This window comes from Aotus nancymaae, unplaced genomic scaffold, assembly GCF_030222135.1.
Source record: "Aotus nancymaae isolate 86718 unplaced genomic scaffold, 86718_ANA_hifiasm-v0.15.2.pri h1tg000012l, whole genome shotgun sequence".
Taxonomy (NCBI): Eukaryota; Metazoa; Chordata; class Mammalia; order Primates; family Aotidae; genus Aotus; species Aotus nancymaae.
In genome coordinates this window covers 29261168-29277900 of record NW_026988423.1, presented here as the reverse complement: position 1 = coordinate 29277900, position 16733 = coordinate 29261168, and the positions used below count along the sequence as shown (strand labels likewise).

The 16733-nt window shown below is 54.8% G+C and overlaps 3 protein-coding genes across 6 annotated transcripts in view; 2 read left to right on the top strand and 1 right to left on the bottom strand.

Moving 5' to 3' along the window:
• The first annotated feature begins 724 nt into the window (after nucleotides 1-724).
• ESAM (endothelial cell adhesion molecule) lies at nucleotides 725-9603 on the top strand. Its single transcript, XM_012470211.2, has 7 exons — nucleotides 725-935; nucleotides 4486-4667; nucleotides 6264-6465; nucleotides 6657-6812; nucleotides 7974-8096; nucleotides 8397-8523; nucleotides 8779-9603. Exons 1-7 carry the CDS (start codon nucleotides 866-868, stop codon nucleotides 9092-9094), a joined length of 1176 nt encoding a protein of 391 aa, XP_012325634.1. The 5' UTR covers nucleotides 725-865; the 3' UTR covers nucleotides 9095-9603.
• Nucleotides 9604-10453: 850 nt separating this feature from the next.
• VSIG2 (V-set and immunoglobulin domain containing 2) lies at nucleotides 10454-15409 on the top strand. 2 transcript variants are annotated; one of them, XM_012470212.2, is made up of 7 exons: nucleotides 10454-10677; nucleotides 11168-11325; nucleotides 12000-12207; nucleotides 13018-13176; nucleotides 14130-14249; nucleotides 14365-14509; nucleotides 15223-15409. In XM_012470212.2, the coding sequence occupies exons 1-7, from the start codon at nucleotides 10611-10613 to the stop codon at nucleotides 15350-15352; spliced, it is 987 nt and encodes a 328-aa protein (XP_012325635.2). In that variant the 5' UTR covers nucleotides 10454-10610; the 3' UTR covers nucleotides 15353-15409. The 2 variants fall into 2 exon arrangements, with proteins under 2 accessions (XP_012325635.2, XP_064231591.1); XM_064375521.1 differs by lacking the exon at nucleotides 10454-10677 and having other exon boundaries at nucleotides 11067-11325.
• NRGN (neurogranin) overlaps nucleotides 14730-16733 on the bottom strand; it is a 29054-nt gene continuing 27050 nt past the window's right edge. For all 3 annotated transcript variants that reach the window (XM_012470215.3, XM_012470214.3, XM_012470213.3), the window contains one exon: nucleotides 14730-16473. The gene's annotated coding sequence lies outside the window, so the exon portion shown is untranslated. The remainder of the gene's footprint in view (nucleotides 16474-16733) is intronic.

Here is a 16733-nt window from a genome sequence, read left to right as displayed (position 1 = left end):
TGCTCAGAGTATGAGGCACAGGCCAGGGTAATTCTCCATGCTGGGTTATCGGGGTCTGCGGAACTCACTGAGCGTTCCTTTTTCCTGCCCGCAGGTGAAGATTCCCTGCGCCGCCAGCCGGCGCTGGCGCGTCCCGGGGTGTCCTGGGCTCCCGCAGGGCTTCTGCCGTCACCCTTGCTGCCGCGCTTCGGTGGCCTCGCAACCCCCGCCTCCCACAGAGCCCGCGGGCGGCTGTCGCTCCTGCTTCTCCCTGCCACTGTAAAACGCTATTCTCCCTCTTCCTCCTTCAGGAAGGCCCCCCTGGTTGGGCCGGGGACCCGGCATCCCCAAGCTTGGAGCCGGTTGTTGGAGGCAGAGCTCTGGAGCTTTTACAAGTCAAGGATTACTGGTGGTTCCGACTTCGGATAGTCCCCAAATTTCCCACCCTTCCTGGTCACCCTATCCCACCCCGGCGGAAGGGGAGGGTACGGTGCAGGATAGTTCTGGAGCCTCTTCCCCCTCCACTCCCTGGCTGGCTCGCGGGTTATCACGACTTACCCCACCTCTCCCTGCGTCCTGACCTGGGAGAGGCCGGGGGATCCGGCTGTCCGCTTGCCGGGGGCGCCCCCCAGCGGCGGACCCCGCGCGCCCCACCCGGGAGGACGGCGACCTCTCCGCCCCCTCGAATGCCCCGCCCCTCTGTCGCCCTTGGGTCCCCACCCTGCCACCGGCACACAAGCACCGCAGACTTGGGCTGAAGCCGCCCTGGGTATCAGCGGCCCGGCTCCCGCGCACGCTCCACTCGCGCCGTTACGCAGCTTCGGCACCTGCGGGTCCCTGTATCCCGCAGCTGTCGCCCCTGACTCCGTCTGGGCCAGGGAGGGCCATGATTTCCCTGCCCAGGTCCCCGGTGACCAACTTGCTGCTGTTTTTGTTCTTGGGGCTGAGTATCCTCGGTGAGTGAAACCCGGACCTGGAGGGGACTTGGGATGCGGGATGGGGTGAATTCGACCCTGAGGGAGAACTTTGGGCACTGCTTCGGAACTAGGTCCCACGACTCGCCCTCTTCCCCTGACCTCCCAACCCCACCCCAAGGCATCACTGGCGGGCGCTGACTTCTCTCCGAGCTTTGGCGGGGACAGCTCCCAGTTTGGGTGTGAGAGGGATTGGGGAGGGGGAGAAGGTAAGGGCATCTCTCGGAAGACCTGGATACCTCTGGGGTGAGTTATTGGAACCATTCTTCTCCCTGTCCACTCCCCACCCCCACCCAGCAGAGCCAGATGAGCTGAGCCGCTAGATGAGACACTGGCTAAAGAGCTTAAGGACTTAACTCTAGCCCCCTCTCATCCCCGACCCCACACACAAGCTGATGAGGAAGATCCCCCGGGGGAATTCCCCTGGTCCCTAGTCTTGACACACGCACTTCGGGACAATTCCCCAGCACGATCCTCTCTCTTGCCCCCTCCTGCTTCCTGCCCTGGGAATCAAGGGAGGTGCCCCCAAAGGACGACCGTGAGGTCATTTGGGACACAGGAAATGGTGGAACGGTTCAAATGCACAGAGAAACAGAATTGTGACACCCCCACTCCAGGTTCACCACCCCTATTGGTTCTCAGAGCCAAAGGGACAAGGGGAAACTGGGAGGAGGGTGTCCGAGGGTCAGAGAGGAAGGGAACCTTCTTGGAGAAAGTGCTTGGGAAGTGTTGGAGGCCTCCAGGGATGCTGGCTTCAGCTGGAGTTGGGGTGGCTCAGAATTCCATCTGGGAGAGAAGGACCGGCAGGACTAGGCCCTTTTGAGCTGTTTCACTTGCTTTCCGTCAGGCTTTCTTGCTATCCCCCTTCAAGGATCTTGAATGGTGGTGAAGGGTGGGTTTGGCCATATTTAACTCATTGCTTGGGTTGGAGGATGTCAGACAAGTAAGGCCTGGAGAGGTGTAGAGTGAAATTCAGCCACAATGATGGGGACTGAGATGAAGATCACTAGTGTCCCCTTTAGCCTGTTCTGTGCCCCACAGGTGTTGGGGCATGCAATATTACAGTTCTTGGACAAAGTGAGTTTCAAGAACAGTCCCCCAGGCCACACCAAAGCCAGGGATGCCTGCTCCAGCATCCCTCAAACTTCTCATTCCCCCTTTCCCAACTTCAACTTCTCTGTTCCTTCTGCATTCCACCCCAACTCTATCCCCCTTCCTTGTGGGCGGGGGGCGGGGGTAGGGGCTGGGGGGAATCTCTGAAGCAAGGGAGGACAGTTCAAGTTGGCTGCCTGCTATCGCAGGCTTCACCTGCTGCTCATCTGCAACCCTTTGTCCTACGCAGCTTTGAGCCTCAATTTGTCATACTGAAGACCTGTACTCAAAAGTTCTATTGGCCCCCACCCCCCAGGGGTTGCCCGGCTCCCGCCAGCCACTCGAGGGTTAATGGCACTGGTGACCGCGGGGCAACGGGCAGGCGCCCGGCTCCACTCATCTGGGCTCTTGGGGAGGCTCTCCCGCTCAGCTTGCTCCTCGGAGGCTCAGCGCTGCTGCCCCTGGGGCGTGAGAAGCCCGCGGGGGGAGTTTCTCAGAGAAAGAAGAAGACTAAAAATAGTAGCCCCGGGGAGCGGGCCCATTTCGCTCTCCTTCGGCCCCTGCCGGCTCCCTCTGGTCTCCGAGAGGGCTGTGGGCCGGAAGGGTCCCTTTCTTTGGCTGTCCCTGTGTCCTTCGCTCAGAACCAACCAGCCTCCGGCCTCCTTTTCTCACCCAGTGGCTCCTTGGACCCTGGGACCAAAAAAAAAAAAAAAAAAAAACAGACCAGTTAGGGGGCTTTCGAACCAGCAGACACCCAGGACAGAGGGCAGAAAAGCCTCAGGCCCTCTTCTGTTCCTAGTTTCTGACAGGGCGAAGAGCAGGAGGGAGCCCGTGCCCAGACCCCAGTGTGTCCATTACAATCTCTTTCAACCCTCCTCTACCTTCTGTAAAGTGGAATTTTAAATGTGGGACTTGGGGAGTACGCTGGTGGTCCCCAAGGTGAAGGAAGCGCGCGCCCCTCCCAGGCCCCAGGCACTTTCCTGGCGGAAACCATTTCTGCCCGCTCTGTCGGTGAGTGTTGCAGGAAGGCTGAGGGAGAGCCCGCACCACCCGCAGGCAAGGCCCCAGGCGTGCCGGGCCTCGGCAGAATGGCCAGTGGGCAGGGCCCCCAGGGGGCGTCCAGTTCCTTGAGGCGGGGATTGTTTTCTCCCGTAGAGCCTCCGGTCTAGCGGCTCCCCCCTTCATTGTCTTCTGCCTTATCACTGGGTACAAATTTCCTGCCCAGACCACAGGGATCCTCCAGGAAATGGGAAGGGGGATGCTATGAAGGCCAAGGAACAGAGGTGGGGGTTCTGTACAGCGCAGCTGGGAAGCAGTGGGGGTGGCGTGCATCCTGGCCGGATCAGCTCCCAGCCCTTAGAGGCCTTCAGCCTGACTCTGCGAGCGCGAGGGCGGAAAGCCGGGCCTGGCTGCGGCCTCTTCCTACGGCGTTGGCCGCCTGCTCGCCACGCGGAGGTGGCGTCTTCAGCTCCGAGGCAGAGCGCCGAGGCCTGCGGGGAGTAGGGCCCGGGACTAGGGCGGCCAGCATCCTCCGGCCGTGTGCAAGCCCAAGGTTATTCCCCAAAGGGCTTAGCAGTTGGCTGCTGTTGCTTCTCCGAAGGGCAAAGGATGGGTATTTCCGGACACTGTGGTGCAAACGATAGCCCCCTCCTTGAAACCTATGCCCGGGTCCACCCCCTGAACGCCGGACACACTCAGGGGAGGCTCTATACTTGTCCGGATCGCCGTTCGCGCTGCCCGTAATTCCCTCCCACCAGAGAGGCCTCTGCCTAGATTGCCCGGACTCCAGAAGGTCTCCCAGGTGCTTTCTGGGTTTCAACCCTCCGTTTTCCCAGGGAAGCCCGCCGTTGGGATTGCGCAGGAGGGCAGGGAGCACCACATTCACTGGGTCAGGCTTGGGAGCTGGGCCTCTCTGCCCTCTCCAGCTCCCGCAAGTTCAGAAGGAGCCGCAGGGTTAATTGGTAACCAGGCGGCCTCCCAACCCCCTTCGCTCATCGAGAAGTAGATAGTGAGGGACCCTGGTGGTCCTGAGCAGCATCACTACTCTCCCTTGGCTCCCGCTCAGGAAAACTGAGGAAGCAAGTGGGCTATGTGGAGCATACAACAGAAGCGGTCGATCTTCCCTTTCTCCTGACATCTTCCCCTCCTCACTGGAAATCTGCCCCGCACCTCTGGATACGAACAAATGCGTAGAAATGTGTCCCCATCCCCGCTACAACCGTAGAGGCTGACGGTGGAGAGAGGAAGCTTTGATGAAATGAGGCAGGACACTGAGCCAGTAGTCCCTGGGCACCCCTTGAGGCCTCCCGGGGCCGGATCCCGCAAGGTTCCTCCCCGTTTGCGCGGCTTTCCTCATTCTCACGTGGAGCCGCGTTGGGCAGGGTCCGCGGGCGGAGCTGGGAGCCCGTCCCGGGCGCTCACGCCTCGCTCTTGTCTCCAGCGCCCCCCTCGCGAGCCCAGCTGCAGCTGCACGTGCCCGCCACCAAGTTGCAGGCGGTGGAGGGAGGAGAAGTGGTGCTTCCAGCGTGGTACACCTTGCAAGGGGAGGTGTCTTCAGCCCAGCCGAGGGAGATGCCTTTTGTGATGTGGTTCTTCCAACTGAAAGAAGAGAATGAGGAACAGGTGAGGGAGGAACATCTCTCAGCCAGAGGCCTGTTGCGCCCACTGGGGTTGTAAGGAAAGAGCTGGTAGCGGTGGGAGGGGTGGCGAGGGAATGGGGGCCGGGTAATGGGGGCCGGGGAAGGAGTTTCAGGGAAGAGCAGAAGTCTTCACCAGTCCACTTTTTGTTCTGATATTGGGGACTTCCCAGTTATCTTTTGCCCAGCTTTCCCTAAAATTCCAGGACATAAAACACCGTAAAAGTGGAGAGGCATTTTACTTGGTTATGGAGGAAAAAGGAGGAGAGGAAGAATGGAAGTTGAGGGCTGAGAAAAGCTTAGGGGAAGTAACATACACGACTTGTAAAAGTTAGCATATTTCTGACCGGACGTGGTGGCTCATTCTTTTAAACTCAGCACTTTGGGAGCCTGAGAAAGGCAGATCACTTGAGGCCGAGAGTTGGAGACCAGCCTGGCCAACATGGTAAAAACCCATCTCTACTAAAAATACAAAAATTAGCCAGGTGTGGTGGTGTGCACCTGTAATCCCAGCTACTTGGGAGGCTGAGGAAGGAGAATCACTTGAACCCACAAGGCAGAGGTTGCAGCGAGCCAAAATCGAGCCACTGTCAACCTGGGTGACAGAGTGAGACTCTGTCAAAAAAAAAAAAAAAAAAAGAAGCATATCCCTGTTTTCACATTCTCTGCTTTGAATACTGTGGAGTCACAGGCCAATTCTCTTCCCAAATTATCCTTATCTGTCACCTTGCCCCTTTATACCACCTTGAGAGCCAAGGGGCCATCTCCTCCCACAATCTCCCACCCATCTGTCTTGACTCCAAGCTTGCATCCAAGTACAGATTTACCCAGAAGAGAATGAAACAATGTTTAGGAGCCCCTGAAAACTGTTCAAGGAAGTCATTTGGGTTTTTTTGAAATGGGATCTCATTCTGTTGCCCAGGCTGGAGTGTAATGGTGAAATCTTGGCTCAATGCAGCCTCTACCTCCCCCACTCAAGTAATCCTTCCACCTCAGTCCCCTCAGTGGCTGGGACTGCAAGCACACGCCACCATGCCAGCCTAATTTTTGCATTTTTTGTAGAGACTGTGTTTCACCGTGTTGCCCAGGCTGGTCTTGAACTCCTGGACTCAAGCAATCCACCTGCCTCGGCCTCCCGAAGTGCTCACAGGCGTGCTCTAACATACCTAGCCTCATTTGACACTTTAAAAAAATATTTTTAATATTGTTTCCTCGAAGATTCCTCCCCTATTGTGTAAGTTTCAGGTCTTACAAACCTGGATCTACCCCAGCAGTCTGAGTTGCTTGCATACACACCTCCTACCTACGTTGTCCCTACTCCCACTGTCATGTCACCTTTCTAAACACTGCAACTGGGAGATGAGACAATGCACAGGAACCAAGAACTGTTCTGGTGAAGAGGACCCAGGGGCAGCGAGAGGGGACTAGGGACAAAAGGTGAATGGGGAGATGGTTCAGGTTAGAAGAATGAGTGCACGTGAGGGGCATCTGGAGAATGCCAGTGGGGGGAGGTAGATTGGCTGAGCCTGTGGTACAGCATACACATGAAGTAATAACGGGGATGTGTTATGCCCCACACCAGGTGTTGGCCTACATCAATGGGGCCACAACAAGCAAACGTGGAGTATCCCTGGTCTACTCTATGCCCTCCCGGAATGTGTCCCTGCGGCTGGAGGGTCTCCAGGAGAAAGACTCTGGCCCCTACAGCTGTTCTGTGAATGTGCAAGACAAAGAAGGCACCAGTAGGGGCAACAGCATCAAAACCTTAGAACTCAATGTACTGGGTGAGTGAGAAGCACAGACTTCCGGACCCCCTCCCCACCCCCACCGGGAGGTCTGGCAGGTCTCTCTCCTAAATGGCTGAGGGCAAGAGTTAGGGGAGGGACAAATGGAGCAACTGAAGGGTGCGGGGCAAAGGGAGAGAGAGGATCTATGGGTCTCCTGGTGTGGTTTTAATCTGTCTCCCCTTCCCCAGTTCCTCCAGCTCCTCCATCCTGCCATCTCCTGGGTGTGCCTCGTGTGGGCGCCAACGTGACCCTGAGCTGCCAGTCCCCGAGGAGTAAGCCCGCTGCCCAGTACCAGTGGGATCGGCAGCTCCCATCCTTCCAGACTTTCTTTGCACCAGGGTTAGGTGAGGACACTTCTGGAAACAGCTGAGACTGAGGCTGGGGAAGGGGAAAGATGAGAGGTACCGCAGGGACTGGGGTGAAAAGGGGAGCCAATGCTGACAAGTACTGGGGAGGAGGAGGAGGAGGAGGAAGATGTGGAGGAATGGGGGGCAGAGAAAGATGCCAGTCCTTCTAGTGAGTAGCTGTGTGTGACTTGGTGCCTTCATTCCTGAATTTGTAAAATGTGGAGTTTATACACACCAGCTTGAACTCATTAGTGTGACTTGAACACACCAGTTATAAATATATTTTAGGGATAACCGAAACATTTTTAATATGAAGTATTTGATGATTTTAGATAATTATTTTATCAATTTCCTAGGTGTGGCAATGCTATTGTGGTGACATGGAACAACCTACTCCTTTTTTTTGGAGATTTATGCTGAAGTATTTGCTTTAAAATGTCTAAGTAAAAGAATGAAAATAAATATGGCCAAAAGCAAATGTTGGATTTAGATTGTGGGAATATGGATTTTCATTTTGCCTCTCTTTCTACTTTTCACGTGACCATTTTTATAATGGGAGCTTTTTCTTTTTTAAAACAATCTTTATTACCTCACAGGTTGTTGGGAAATTGTGGTAAGTTTGTACACGTAAAGAATCTAGAGCAATCTTTGGTGCAGAGTAAGCAGCCAATAAGCGTTAACTGTCGTCATGATTAGTCTGTGTAGTCCTTTCAACACCATCACGGAGGTCATCTTGTCCCAGTTTTACAGATGAAGAAACTGAGACCCTCAGTATCAAGTAACTTGCTTAAAGTCAGTCTCGTGGCCTGTTCTGGAACCCACGTGTTCCTGTTCCTACCCCAGTGTTCTTTCTCTCTCATCACGCTGTCTTGGCAACATAAAAGTAAAAATGGTGTTTTGCTTTTCTGAACATCACTTTCTCTGTAGCCTCCTGTCAGATTTCCACTGGGGGCAGTGAATGAGGAGTGAATGGAGAGGTATTGCGCTAGCCAGTCTGCAGCTGGGAGCGGATCCCAGCTGTCACACCTTTCCCCCCCTTCAGGGAATAGATAAGCTATGACTCCCAGAGGGTCAAAGGGGACATTCCAGAGAAGGGACAAGATTTTTTTTTTAATGGGAAAGAGGGTCCCTGGACTGATGGATAAATTTTGTCCACAGATATCATCCGTGGGTCTTTAAGCCTCACCAACCTTTCCTCTTCCATGTCTGGAGTCTATGTCTGCAAGGCCCACAATGAGGTGGGCACTGCCCAGTGCAATGTGACCCTGGAAGTCAGCACAGGTCAGTGAGGGGTAAGTGTGGTTAAGAAGAGTGGCCAACGGTGGGAGAGAGGTTGCAAGAGGGGAGGAGGCTTGTCTGCTGAGGCCTCTCATTGCAACAGGGCTTGGAGCTTGCCCTGGTCAAATGTTTGTACAAATATTTGGTCAGTGACTGGCCATTTCCTGCTTGACAGCCACCCCTCTCCTTGACAGGGAAAAAGAGAGAATGTATATGGTGGCAGGTGGGGTCGGGGGAGTGGGATTGGAGAGATGTGGGAACCCCTCAGCTGGGTGTCCCCCTCTGACGCAATGCCTTTTCCAGGGCCTGGAGCTGCGGTGGTTGCTGGAGCTGTTGTGGGTACCGTGGTTGGACTGGGGTTGCTGGCTGGGCTGGTCCTCTTGTACCATCGCCGGGGCAAGGCCCTGGAGGAGCTAGCCAATGATATCAAGTAAGTGTTCCTGGTCTCTGCTGCAACGGGGGCTCTCCCAGCTCTCCTCACAAAGTCTGAGAATTCAGGCAGCTCTCATCTATTGGAAGGAGTGGGGCAGTGGCTGAAACATCATTCCTGTGGGCAGGTTTTAAGGGAGACGGAAAGGAGTACTGAAGTGTGCAGGGAGAGATAGAATATAAGGCCAAGCCTGTAGAAACTCTCTCTTCCTTCCCCACCTCACTTCTGACCTCTTGTTACTTCTTTGATGACTAGGGAGGATGCCATTGCTCCCCGGACCCTGCCCTGGGCCAAGAGCTCAGACACAATCTCCAGGAATGGGACCCTTTCCTCTGTCACCTCCGCACGAGCCCTCCGGCCACCCCACGGCCCTCCCAGGCCTGGTGCATTGACCCCCACGCCCAGTCTCTCCAGCAGGGTCCTGCCCTCCCCAAAACTGCCCACGACAGATGGGGGCCACCCTCAAGCAGTATCCCCCATCCCTGGTGGGGTTTCTTCCTCTGCCCTGGGCCGCATGGGTGCTGTGCCGGTGATGGTGCCCGCCCAGAGTCAAGCTGGGTCTCTGGTGTGATGACCCAGCCAGTCATTGGCTAAAGGATTTGGGGTCTCTCCTTCCTATAGGGGTCACCTCTAGCACAGAGGCCTGAGTCATGGAAGAGTAGTCACACTCCAGACCCTTAGTCCTCTATCCCTACCTCTCCTTACTGTGGGAAAACCGTCTCAGTAAGACCCAAGTGTCCAGGAGATTGCAGAAGAGGGAGAAGAAGTGGATCTGGAATTGGGAGGAGCCTCCACTGCCCGCTCCTTCTCCCTGTGAAGCCAGATGCTGAAATTAACTACTCATCAAGGGCCCTGGCAGAGACTGCCAGTCACCAAGTCTCCCAGGCCTCCTTGATCTGTACCCCACCCCTATCTAACACCCCCCTTTGCTCCCACTCCAGCTCCCTGCATTGATATAACCTGTCCGGCTGGCTTGACTAGGTTTTACTGGAACAGAGGATAGGGAATGTATTTTTAAAACTAACATGAAATGTGTGTGTTTTCATTTGCAAATTTCAATAAAGATGCATTGTGTTTGTATGGGATAAGAATCAAGTTGCCTTTTCAAACTAAGAATTCTAGAAGTTGAGCTTCCGGATAATGCAAAGCAGACCCCTTCCCAAGCTGTGTGCCCAGGAGGGCTTCTCCCCACAGGATCAGAGCAGCCCTTCTGGTGTTTAGAAGGGTCCTTGTTTGTCCCATGGAGAAGAGGAGGAGACCCTAAGCTACTCTAAGCAGCAGCGGGATGGAGTTAGGACGCTTTGGAGCGGGAGCTTGAGGGGTACGTGTGCCTCACCTGCTTCCTCTTCAGGGACAGAGCAGAGGAAGCTCACTTGGGCTCGTCTCCCACACCGCAGCATCCTTAACAAAGATATCTTCTTGCCCATCTGGAAGAGATCCCCCTCGTTACTGAGGGAGAGCTGGCATAGTATGGGGTGCAGGTCTGTGTCCAAATTTTGCCACGTTGTTTCCTACCAAGGGTGGGGTCTCTAGGTTTCAGTTTATCTGCCCCTAAAATGGAGTGGCTCTGGGAATGGAGAGACGCTCATTTCTACTGAAACTCCTACCACCCCCAGCGGTGAAATGAAAAGATGAAAAGTGGTGAGGACAGAAAGGGTCTGCGGCCTGGGGCTCACAGTCACAGTGAGGTTCCGAGGTGGGGACGCCACTTGCCAGCTCTGGGGTATCAGGACAACTCCGTCTTCCAAAGTCAGCTTTCCTTCCGGAGCTCCAGTGCCAAGCGTGTCTCCGCAGAAGGCCCACCCCAAGCCCAGCCCTTTTCCCAAGGCCTGACACCTTCAGACCTTGGGGAGAAGAGGAAGGAAGGAGGGAGCAGGGGTAGAGGGATTGCAGAATTGGGGCTGGAGGGGAGGAGGGAGGAGCACTTTTTTTTTTTTTAACCTGTGGTGCCAGCCTCTCCCCTGTTTGCTCTGAGATACCATTCTCGCTCCTGCCCAGTCCAGGCGGCTACCCTTGGGTGCTCCCTTCCCTCCCCGACACCCAGACTGACCTTGACCGCCCACCTGGCAGGAGCAGGACGGCTGGACATGGCCATGGCCGGGCTCCCGGGGCCCTTTCTCTGTGGGGCCCTGCTAGGCTATCTGTGCCTAACTGGTGAGGAGGGGCCGGGCGGGATCACGGCGACAGCTGGGGAGCACAGGCCTGGCTTCCCGGCTCCTGGGGACCCACTCTGTCCCTGCCAGGCCAGCTAAGGCTGCCGTGGGCCGCACGGGCCCTAAGGTGCCTGGGGTGAGGCCGGGAGGGGGTGTTGAAAGCCAAGAGGGCAGAGGAGAGAGGCCCCCAAGCTGGCGGAGTTCAGCCTCTCCGTGGTACAGGCCTGAACCACCCACCGCAGGGGTAGTGTTTTTCTTTCTCTGCTAAACACACACACCCTCTTACCTGGCCCGGTCTTGGCCCTTTTACCCACAAAGACCCGGCACCTCCCGGAAACCTCAGGTTTTGGGAAGGGAGGGGTTGGATTGAGGGGAGAGGGTTGTGCTCTGGGGAGGGAGCCCTCAGCTTTCAATGTAGATGACCGGAGTGGGCCCAACCCTCCAGATCACTGGAATTTGGGTTCCCACCTCGCTTTGGTTCCCGGCCACAGGGCTGGCGGTGGAGGTGAAGGTACCCACTGAGCTGCTGAGCACGCCGGTGGGGAAGACAGCCGAGCTGACCTGCACCTACAGCACGTCCGTGGGAGACAGCTTCGCCCTGGAGTGGAGCTTTGTGCAGCCTGGGAAGCCCATCTCTGAGTCCCATCCAGTGAGCTGAGAGCAACTGCATGAAGCTGGGTTGGCTTGGAGAGACAGGAACCCAGGATGAGGGCACGGGGTCGGGAGGGGGCATTTGGGAATCAGTATGCTTGGATGAAAAGGTAAGTGGGCTCTGCCTAGATCTTCTCAGGGCTGCAGTCTGCGTCACCCTATATCTTCCCTTCCTCTCCCATAGCCCCTATTTCCACCTCCCCTGCCTTAGTGCAGTCAGAGTTTCAGTTAATATATCCATTGACACTAAGGTGTCGTGACTGATACCAAGATAATACGTGCCTCTTCTGGCTCTTTGAGAGAAAGAGAGAGACACAGAGAGAGAGGAGAGAAAGGAGAGGGAGAGGGAGGGAGGAAGAGAGAGAGAGAAGGAAGAGGGAGAGAGAGAGAGAAGGGAGAGAGAGAGAGAAGGGAGAGAGAGAGAGAGAAGGGAGAGGAAGGGAGGGAGGGAGAGAGAAGGGAGAGGGAGAGAGAGAGTGCACAATGAATCTGGTTCATTTAGCACGTGAAAAGGGGTGGTTTGGGGAGAGAGACCTTTGAGGTTCCAGCTATAGGGTATCAGCCTCCCTGGCTGATGTAAGTCAGGGGCCTCATACCTAATTTGAGGATGAAGGACTGTAGAGTTGATCAGGCAGAAAAAGGCACATATGTGTGTCTTCTGCCTCTCTCTAGATCCTGTACTTCACCAATGGCCATCTGTATCCAACTGGTTCTAAGTCAAAGAGGGCCAGCCTGCTTCAGAACCCCCCCACAAGCGGGGTGGCCACGCTGAAACTGACTGACATCCACCCCTCAGATACTGGAACCTACCTCTGCCAAGTCAACAACCCACCAGATTTCTACACCAATGGGTTGGGGCTAATCAATCTTACTGTGCTGGGTAAGGCAGGCTGGGGATTTTACATACTCTGAGAGTTTGCACTGGTCCTGCTAAATCTCCCATTTCTGACTTTTAGCCCAAGTACACAACTGCACTGGGGCCCCAAGGGAAAATACTCCCTTTCCAAGTCTTCTAATCCAGATGGTCATACTCCAACTCCACCCTCCACCGAGGGCATCTCCTCCATCAGAGCCTGATAACAGAGTGTGTGAGAGAAAGCCTTTCCCATACATGGGGATCTGAGTCTGTCCCCAGCAGCTCCATCATGGGGTGACCTCTCATTGGTAGTTGGATTCTGTCCCTCCCAAGGTCAGTGGCAGAGAAGGGGAGTGGCAGTCAAAGGAACAAGGGCCTCTATTACTGGGCACCAAGCTCATGCTCAGAGCTTCGGTCTCACCCCGAACTAGAGGCTGCTCAGAGACGAGCAACCAGAAAAACTGTCAAAGAGGCTGGCAGTGTTTAGAAGGAAAAGAGAAGACCTAGGATGTGGTGTATATACGGCTGCTGGATTCAACCCCCGAAGGGCTGTCATGTGGAGGAGAGATTTTAATTTCTTTGTGGGCCCAGAGGGCAGTAACTGAAACCAATGGGTGGATATTATGTTACACACATTTTGGCTCAACATGAGGAAGAATTTTGTCTAACAATCAGAATTTCCAATAGTGGAAATCCCTCAGTTCCTGGGGATGCAGGGGTGTGTGGACACAATGACCACTGTTTGACAGGGGGATTGAAGTAGAGAATGTAGCACCTAATGGAGCTGGGAGTGGGGTCAGAGGATTTCTGAGGAACTTTCTATGGTTTTTGCAGTTCCCCCCAGTAATCCCTCATGCAGTCAGAATGGGCAAACCTCTGTGGGAGGCTCTACTGCACTGAGATGCAGCTCTTCCGAGGGGGCTCCCAGGCCAGTATACAACTGGGTGCGTCTTGGATCTTCTCCTACACCTTCTCCTGGCAGCATGGTTCAAGGTAAGGGCCAAGGGCATCAGGAAGAGGGGACTGGACACCTGGGCAAATCTGGTCTCTAAATCCCACACAGCCATATTACCAGTTCCATGACTAGGGGTATGAGACAAACCACTATACCTTCCCCTGCCTCCTCTTCCTTGGCTTCCTGTATCATTCCCTCCTGCCTGTCTTCCTGCACAGTCTGTGGCCGGCAGATCCTGGGAGTATTTCTCAAGCTAAATATACTCCTGATATCCTGGAAGAGAGTAGAAGGCAGGGAGCACTCTGATGATACCCACTCATCTGCTTTGGGGAGATTTATTTTAGGTTTCCTAAGGGTCATGGATCATTTCCAGACTTCCTAGAGAGGAAACTGAGGCAGAATAGCATGGATTGGCTTGAATCTTTTAACCAGTTTCTTTGGAGGAACCATATACACAGGAGCTGTAGTTTCTCAGCTTCCTCTTCCCGGATCCAGTTATTCTCTCTCCAGTCCCAGAAAACCTCTTTATCAATCCAGAAATGAATGATCCCCACTCCCAGATCACCTCCTGGTGTGTGCTCTGCCTTCTAAGGCAAGCAGTTTAGAAAAGCATTTGTGTCAGCTTAAAGCCACCCTACAGGATGCAGTTTCTAGCAATCAAGCCTTTTACACCAAACCAGGAGCCTGACAGCACCCCACCCCAACTCCATTGCCAGTGTCTGAATCCTTCGTGAGTGTGCAGCCCTCCTCCTCCCCAAAAGGCAGCTATGTAGGGTGGAAAGAACAGGTAAGTTGCAGCAGCTTTGAAATTCCTCTCTGGGTCACTTCAGACACATTACTTCCTTTTTCTGAACCAGTTTCCCCACCAATTAAAAAAAAAAAATTAGTTCCTCCCCAACAGGATTGTTGTAAGGGTGAAATGAAATGTGCTATCCTCATAGAGGTGCTCAGAGTTGAATGAGTGGTGGAACACTCCCTCTTTATCCTCTAGATGAGGTGTCTGGCCAGCTCATTCTCACCAACCTCTCCCTGACCTCCTCCGGCACCTACCGCTGTGTGGCCAGCAACCAGATGGGCAGTGCATCCTGTGAGCTGACCCTCTCTGTGACCGGTAGGGATGCTGGGTGGAGGCCGGGCCAGCAGGCTTGTGTTGGGGAGGCTGCATGAAGCTGTCCGCTGGTGGGCCAAGGAATGTCTGCAACTCTGTGGGTCCTGTGTCTCCTTAGAACCCTCACAAGGCCGAGTGGCTGGGGCTCTAATTGGGGTGCTCCTGGGCGTGCTGTTGCTGTCAGTTACTGCGTTCTGCCTGATCAAGTTCCAGAAAGAGAGGCGGAAGAATCCCAAGGAGACATATGGGGGTAGTGACCTTCGGTGAGCAGGAGGGCTGGGGGGTGGTGCAAGGAGGGAGGAAAGGGCTTGGGTTAAAAGTGGGTGCCTGCAGCCCCCAAACTCTCACATCATTAAATGTGTTTATGGGTAGGTGTTGTTCAGCTCTGGGATTTTCTGGTGGCAGCAGTATAACCTGTGTATTTGAGGGCGAATGCAAGCGGTACAGGGTAGAGTGGCTGGTCCACAAGTCGTAGCAAGGAAGTTCAGTTTGCAGGACTGCCCAGTCCCTCCTATTTAATAAAATTTACTTTTCTGTTCTGAAGGCATTTACATATATTTTAACCACCTGGGAGTAGTAGTGGCTTGTAGATGCCAGAAGCTGGATTTGTCCTGAGCAGTCAGCTGAGTTCAGTTCTTCTGTGGAAGAAATCAGGAAAGGGGAGGAGAAGCTGCCTCTGTCATTTACTTTAGCTGCCAGTCAGCGTCTAGGATAGGGATCAGAGCAATATTTCTCAAAGTGGAGTCCTCAGATTACCTGGACAGAAGTCATGGGGAACTAGTTGCACATTCAGATTCAGGCCACTTCCTAGCCTTCCTAGAGTTGTGTGTTGGGGAGTGATGAGGCCCAGAAACTTCATTTTAACCAAAGTTCCACAGATGAGTCTCATGTACAGTGAGAGTCATCCAGGTTAGAGGACAGCCCTCTTCTGCAGGAGACTTCAACTCTTCACTAAGAACTTGCCTATACCCATCAGGGAGGATGCGGTTGCTCCTGGGATCTCTGAGCACACTTTGAGGGCTGATTCTAGCAAGGGGCTCCTGGAGAGACCCTCATCTGCCAGCACCGTGACGACCACCAAGTCCAAGCTCCCTATGGTTGTGTGACTTCTCATCCCTGAGGGCGGTGAGGGGAATATGAGTAATTAAAGTCTGCGGCTACCATACTGTCTCCTTCTTCTTTCTGCTGGTATAGCGAATTCCTCTAGGCGGCTCAAAGAGTATTAACAGTAAGGGAAGGAATGGGCTTGAAGTCCGAGAAATGATGCTGTAGGTAGGCAGGAAGTTTGGTTGGGTAAAAGGGGTAGGTTTCTACCTAGGTGCCTCTCCACCTCACCCCACCAGCCCTGATTTTTGGTTTGGCCAAAGGAGACTTGTTCGAGCTCCAAGCCGAGGCCTTGTGCACCCACACTCCCTCCCCCTGGCACCCTCTGAACACTTGGACATTCCTCTTTATTGTTCACATTCCAACCCAGCACAGTCACATGCACACACGGAGATAAAAAACCTTTCGGCCACAGCCCCAGGAGCCCAGCGGGGAGCGGGGACGGGGCCGACAGGGGCGGGGCGGGGCCGCGGAAGACTCCTCCTACCAAGCCTCCCAGGCGCTCGGCGTTTGCATAAACAAGAGAGCTGGAGAGGCTGCCCTCCACAGTGCGCTGGGGAAAGGGGAGAGAACGTGACAGGCAGGTGTGGGATAGGGACTTCTCTTCCGATCAGAGTAAGGGGCGTCGACACCATAAAAACCCTCTTCTCTTCATCTCGCCCCAGATCCAAAGTCCTGGGGCTAGGCTTGGGGCACGGAGATGCAGGGCGCCCCTTTTAGCTGCGCACAGAACGAAAGGACTTGTTTTTTCTTTAAGTAAGTGTACTTGGGTGACGCTTAGGGCGCCCTCCGCAGTGCGCGCAGGAAAGCGCACTGAGGCTGCGGAGGCAGAGCTGCATGCTGGGTGCGGGGAGAGGTGGGCGAGAAGCAAAAGAAGGATTTGGGAGCGCAGGGCTTAGGGTGGGGTGGGGTGGAAGGGCAAATGGGGACCATACTAGACTGTAGAACTAACTAAAAGGGCACGGACTCAGCGACTCCGCGACGGAGCCTGCCTGGGAGAGGGAGTCTCTGGGACGCAGGGGGCTCCTGTAGCTGGCAGGTTGCTGGGCAGGAGGGGGTCACAAACACGGCAGGGAAGTCTCGTCGCAGCGAAGGGGACGCGGCATCCATCTCTCCTCGGGAACTGAGGAGAGAGAAGGTCTGAGAACCCATCCTCTCTTGCTACTTCCTCTCCCCACTCCCTTCGCCCTTTTTGTACCAAGATTCCTTGGGCGGGGAGTGCCAAGAGGCCCTAGTCACCCAGAACCCCCAGCCCGAGTCATGGCGCTGAAATGAGCCTCGCGGCAGGTATGTGTGCGCGCCATGATGTGTTTTCTGCCCCTTGGCCGGGCTTGTGCAGCCAAATGGGGTGACTGAGCATGTCTTGGTCCAGGTGTGTCCCTG

What these genes read in the sequence shown, in the direction of transcription:
- ESAM (XM_012470211.2), top strand. Translation starts at nt 866, where the DNA reads ATGATTTCCCTGCCCAGGTCCCCGGTGACCAACTTGCTGCTGTTTTTG. An exon ending in CTTGGGGCTGAGTATCCTCG is followed by an intron (nt 936 to 4,485) that starts GTGAGTGAAACC and finishes TCTTGTCTCCAG; the next exon opens with CGCCCCCCTCGCGAGCCCAG. An exon ending in CTTAGAACTCAATGTACTGG is followed by an intron (nt 6,466 to 6,656) that starts GTGAGTGAGAAG and finishes CCCCTTCCCCAG; the next exon opens with TTCCTCCAGCTCCTCCATCC.
- VSIG2 (XM_064375521.1), top strand. Translation starts at nt 11,095, where the DNA reads ATGACCGGAGTGGGCCCAACCCTCCAGATCACTGGAATTTGGGTTCCC. An exon ending in CCATCTCTGAGTCCCATCCA is followed by an intron (nt 11,326 to 11,999) that starts GTGAGCTGAGAG and finishes GCCTCTCTCTAG; the next exon opens with ATCCTGTACTTCACCAATGG. An exon ending in AATCAATCTTACTGTGCTGG is followed by an intron (nt 12,208 to 13,017) that starts GTAAGGCAGGCT and finishes TGGTTTTTGCAG; the next exon opens with TTCCCCCCAGTAATCCCTCA.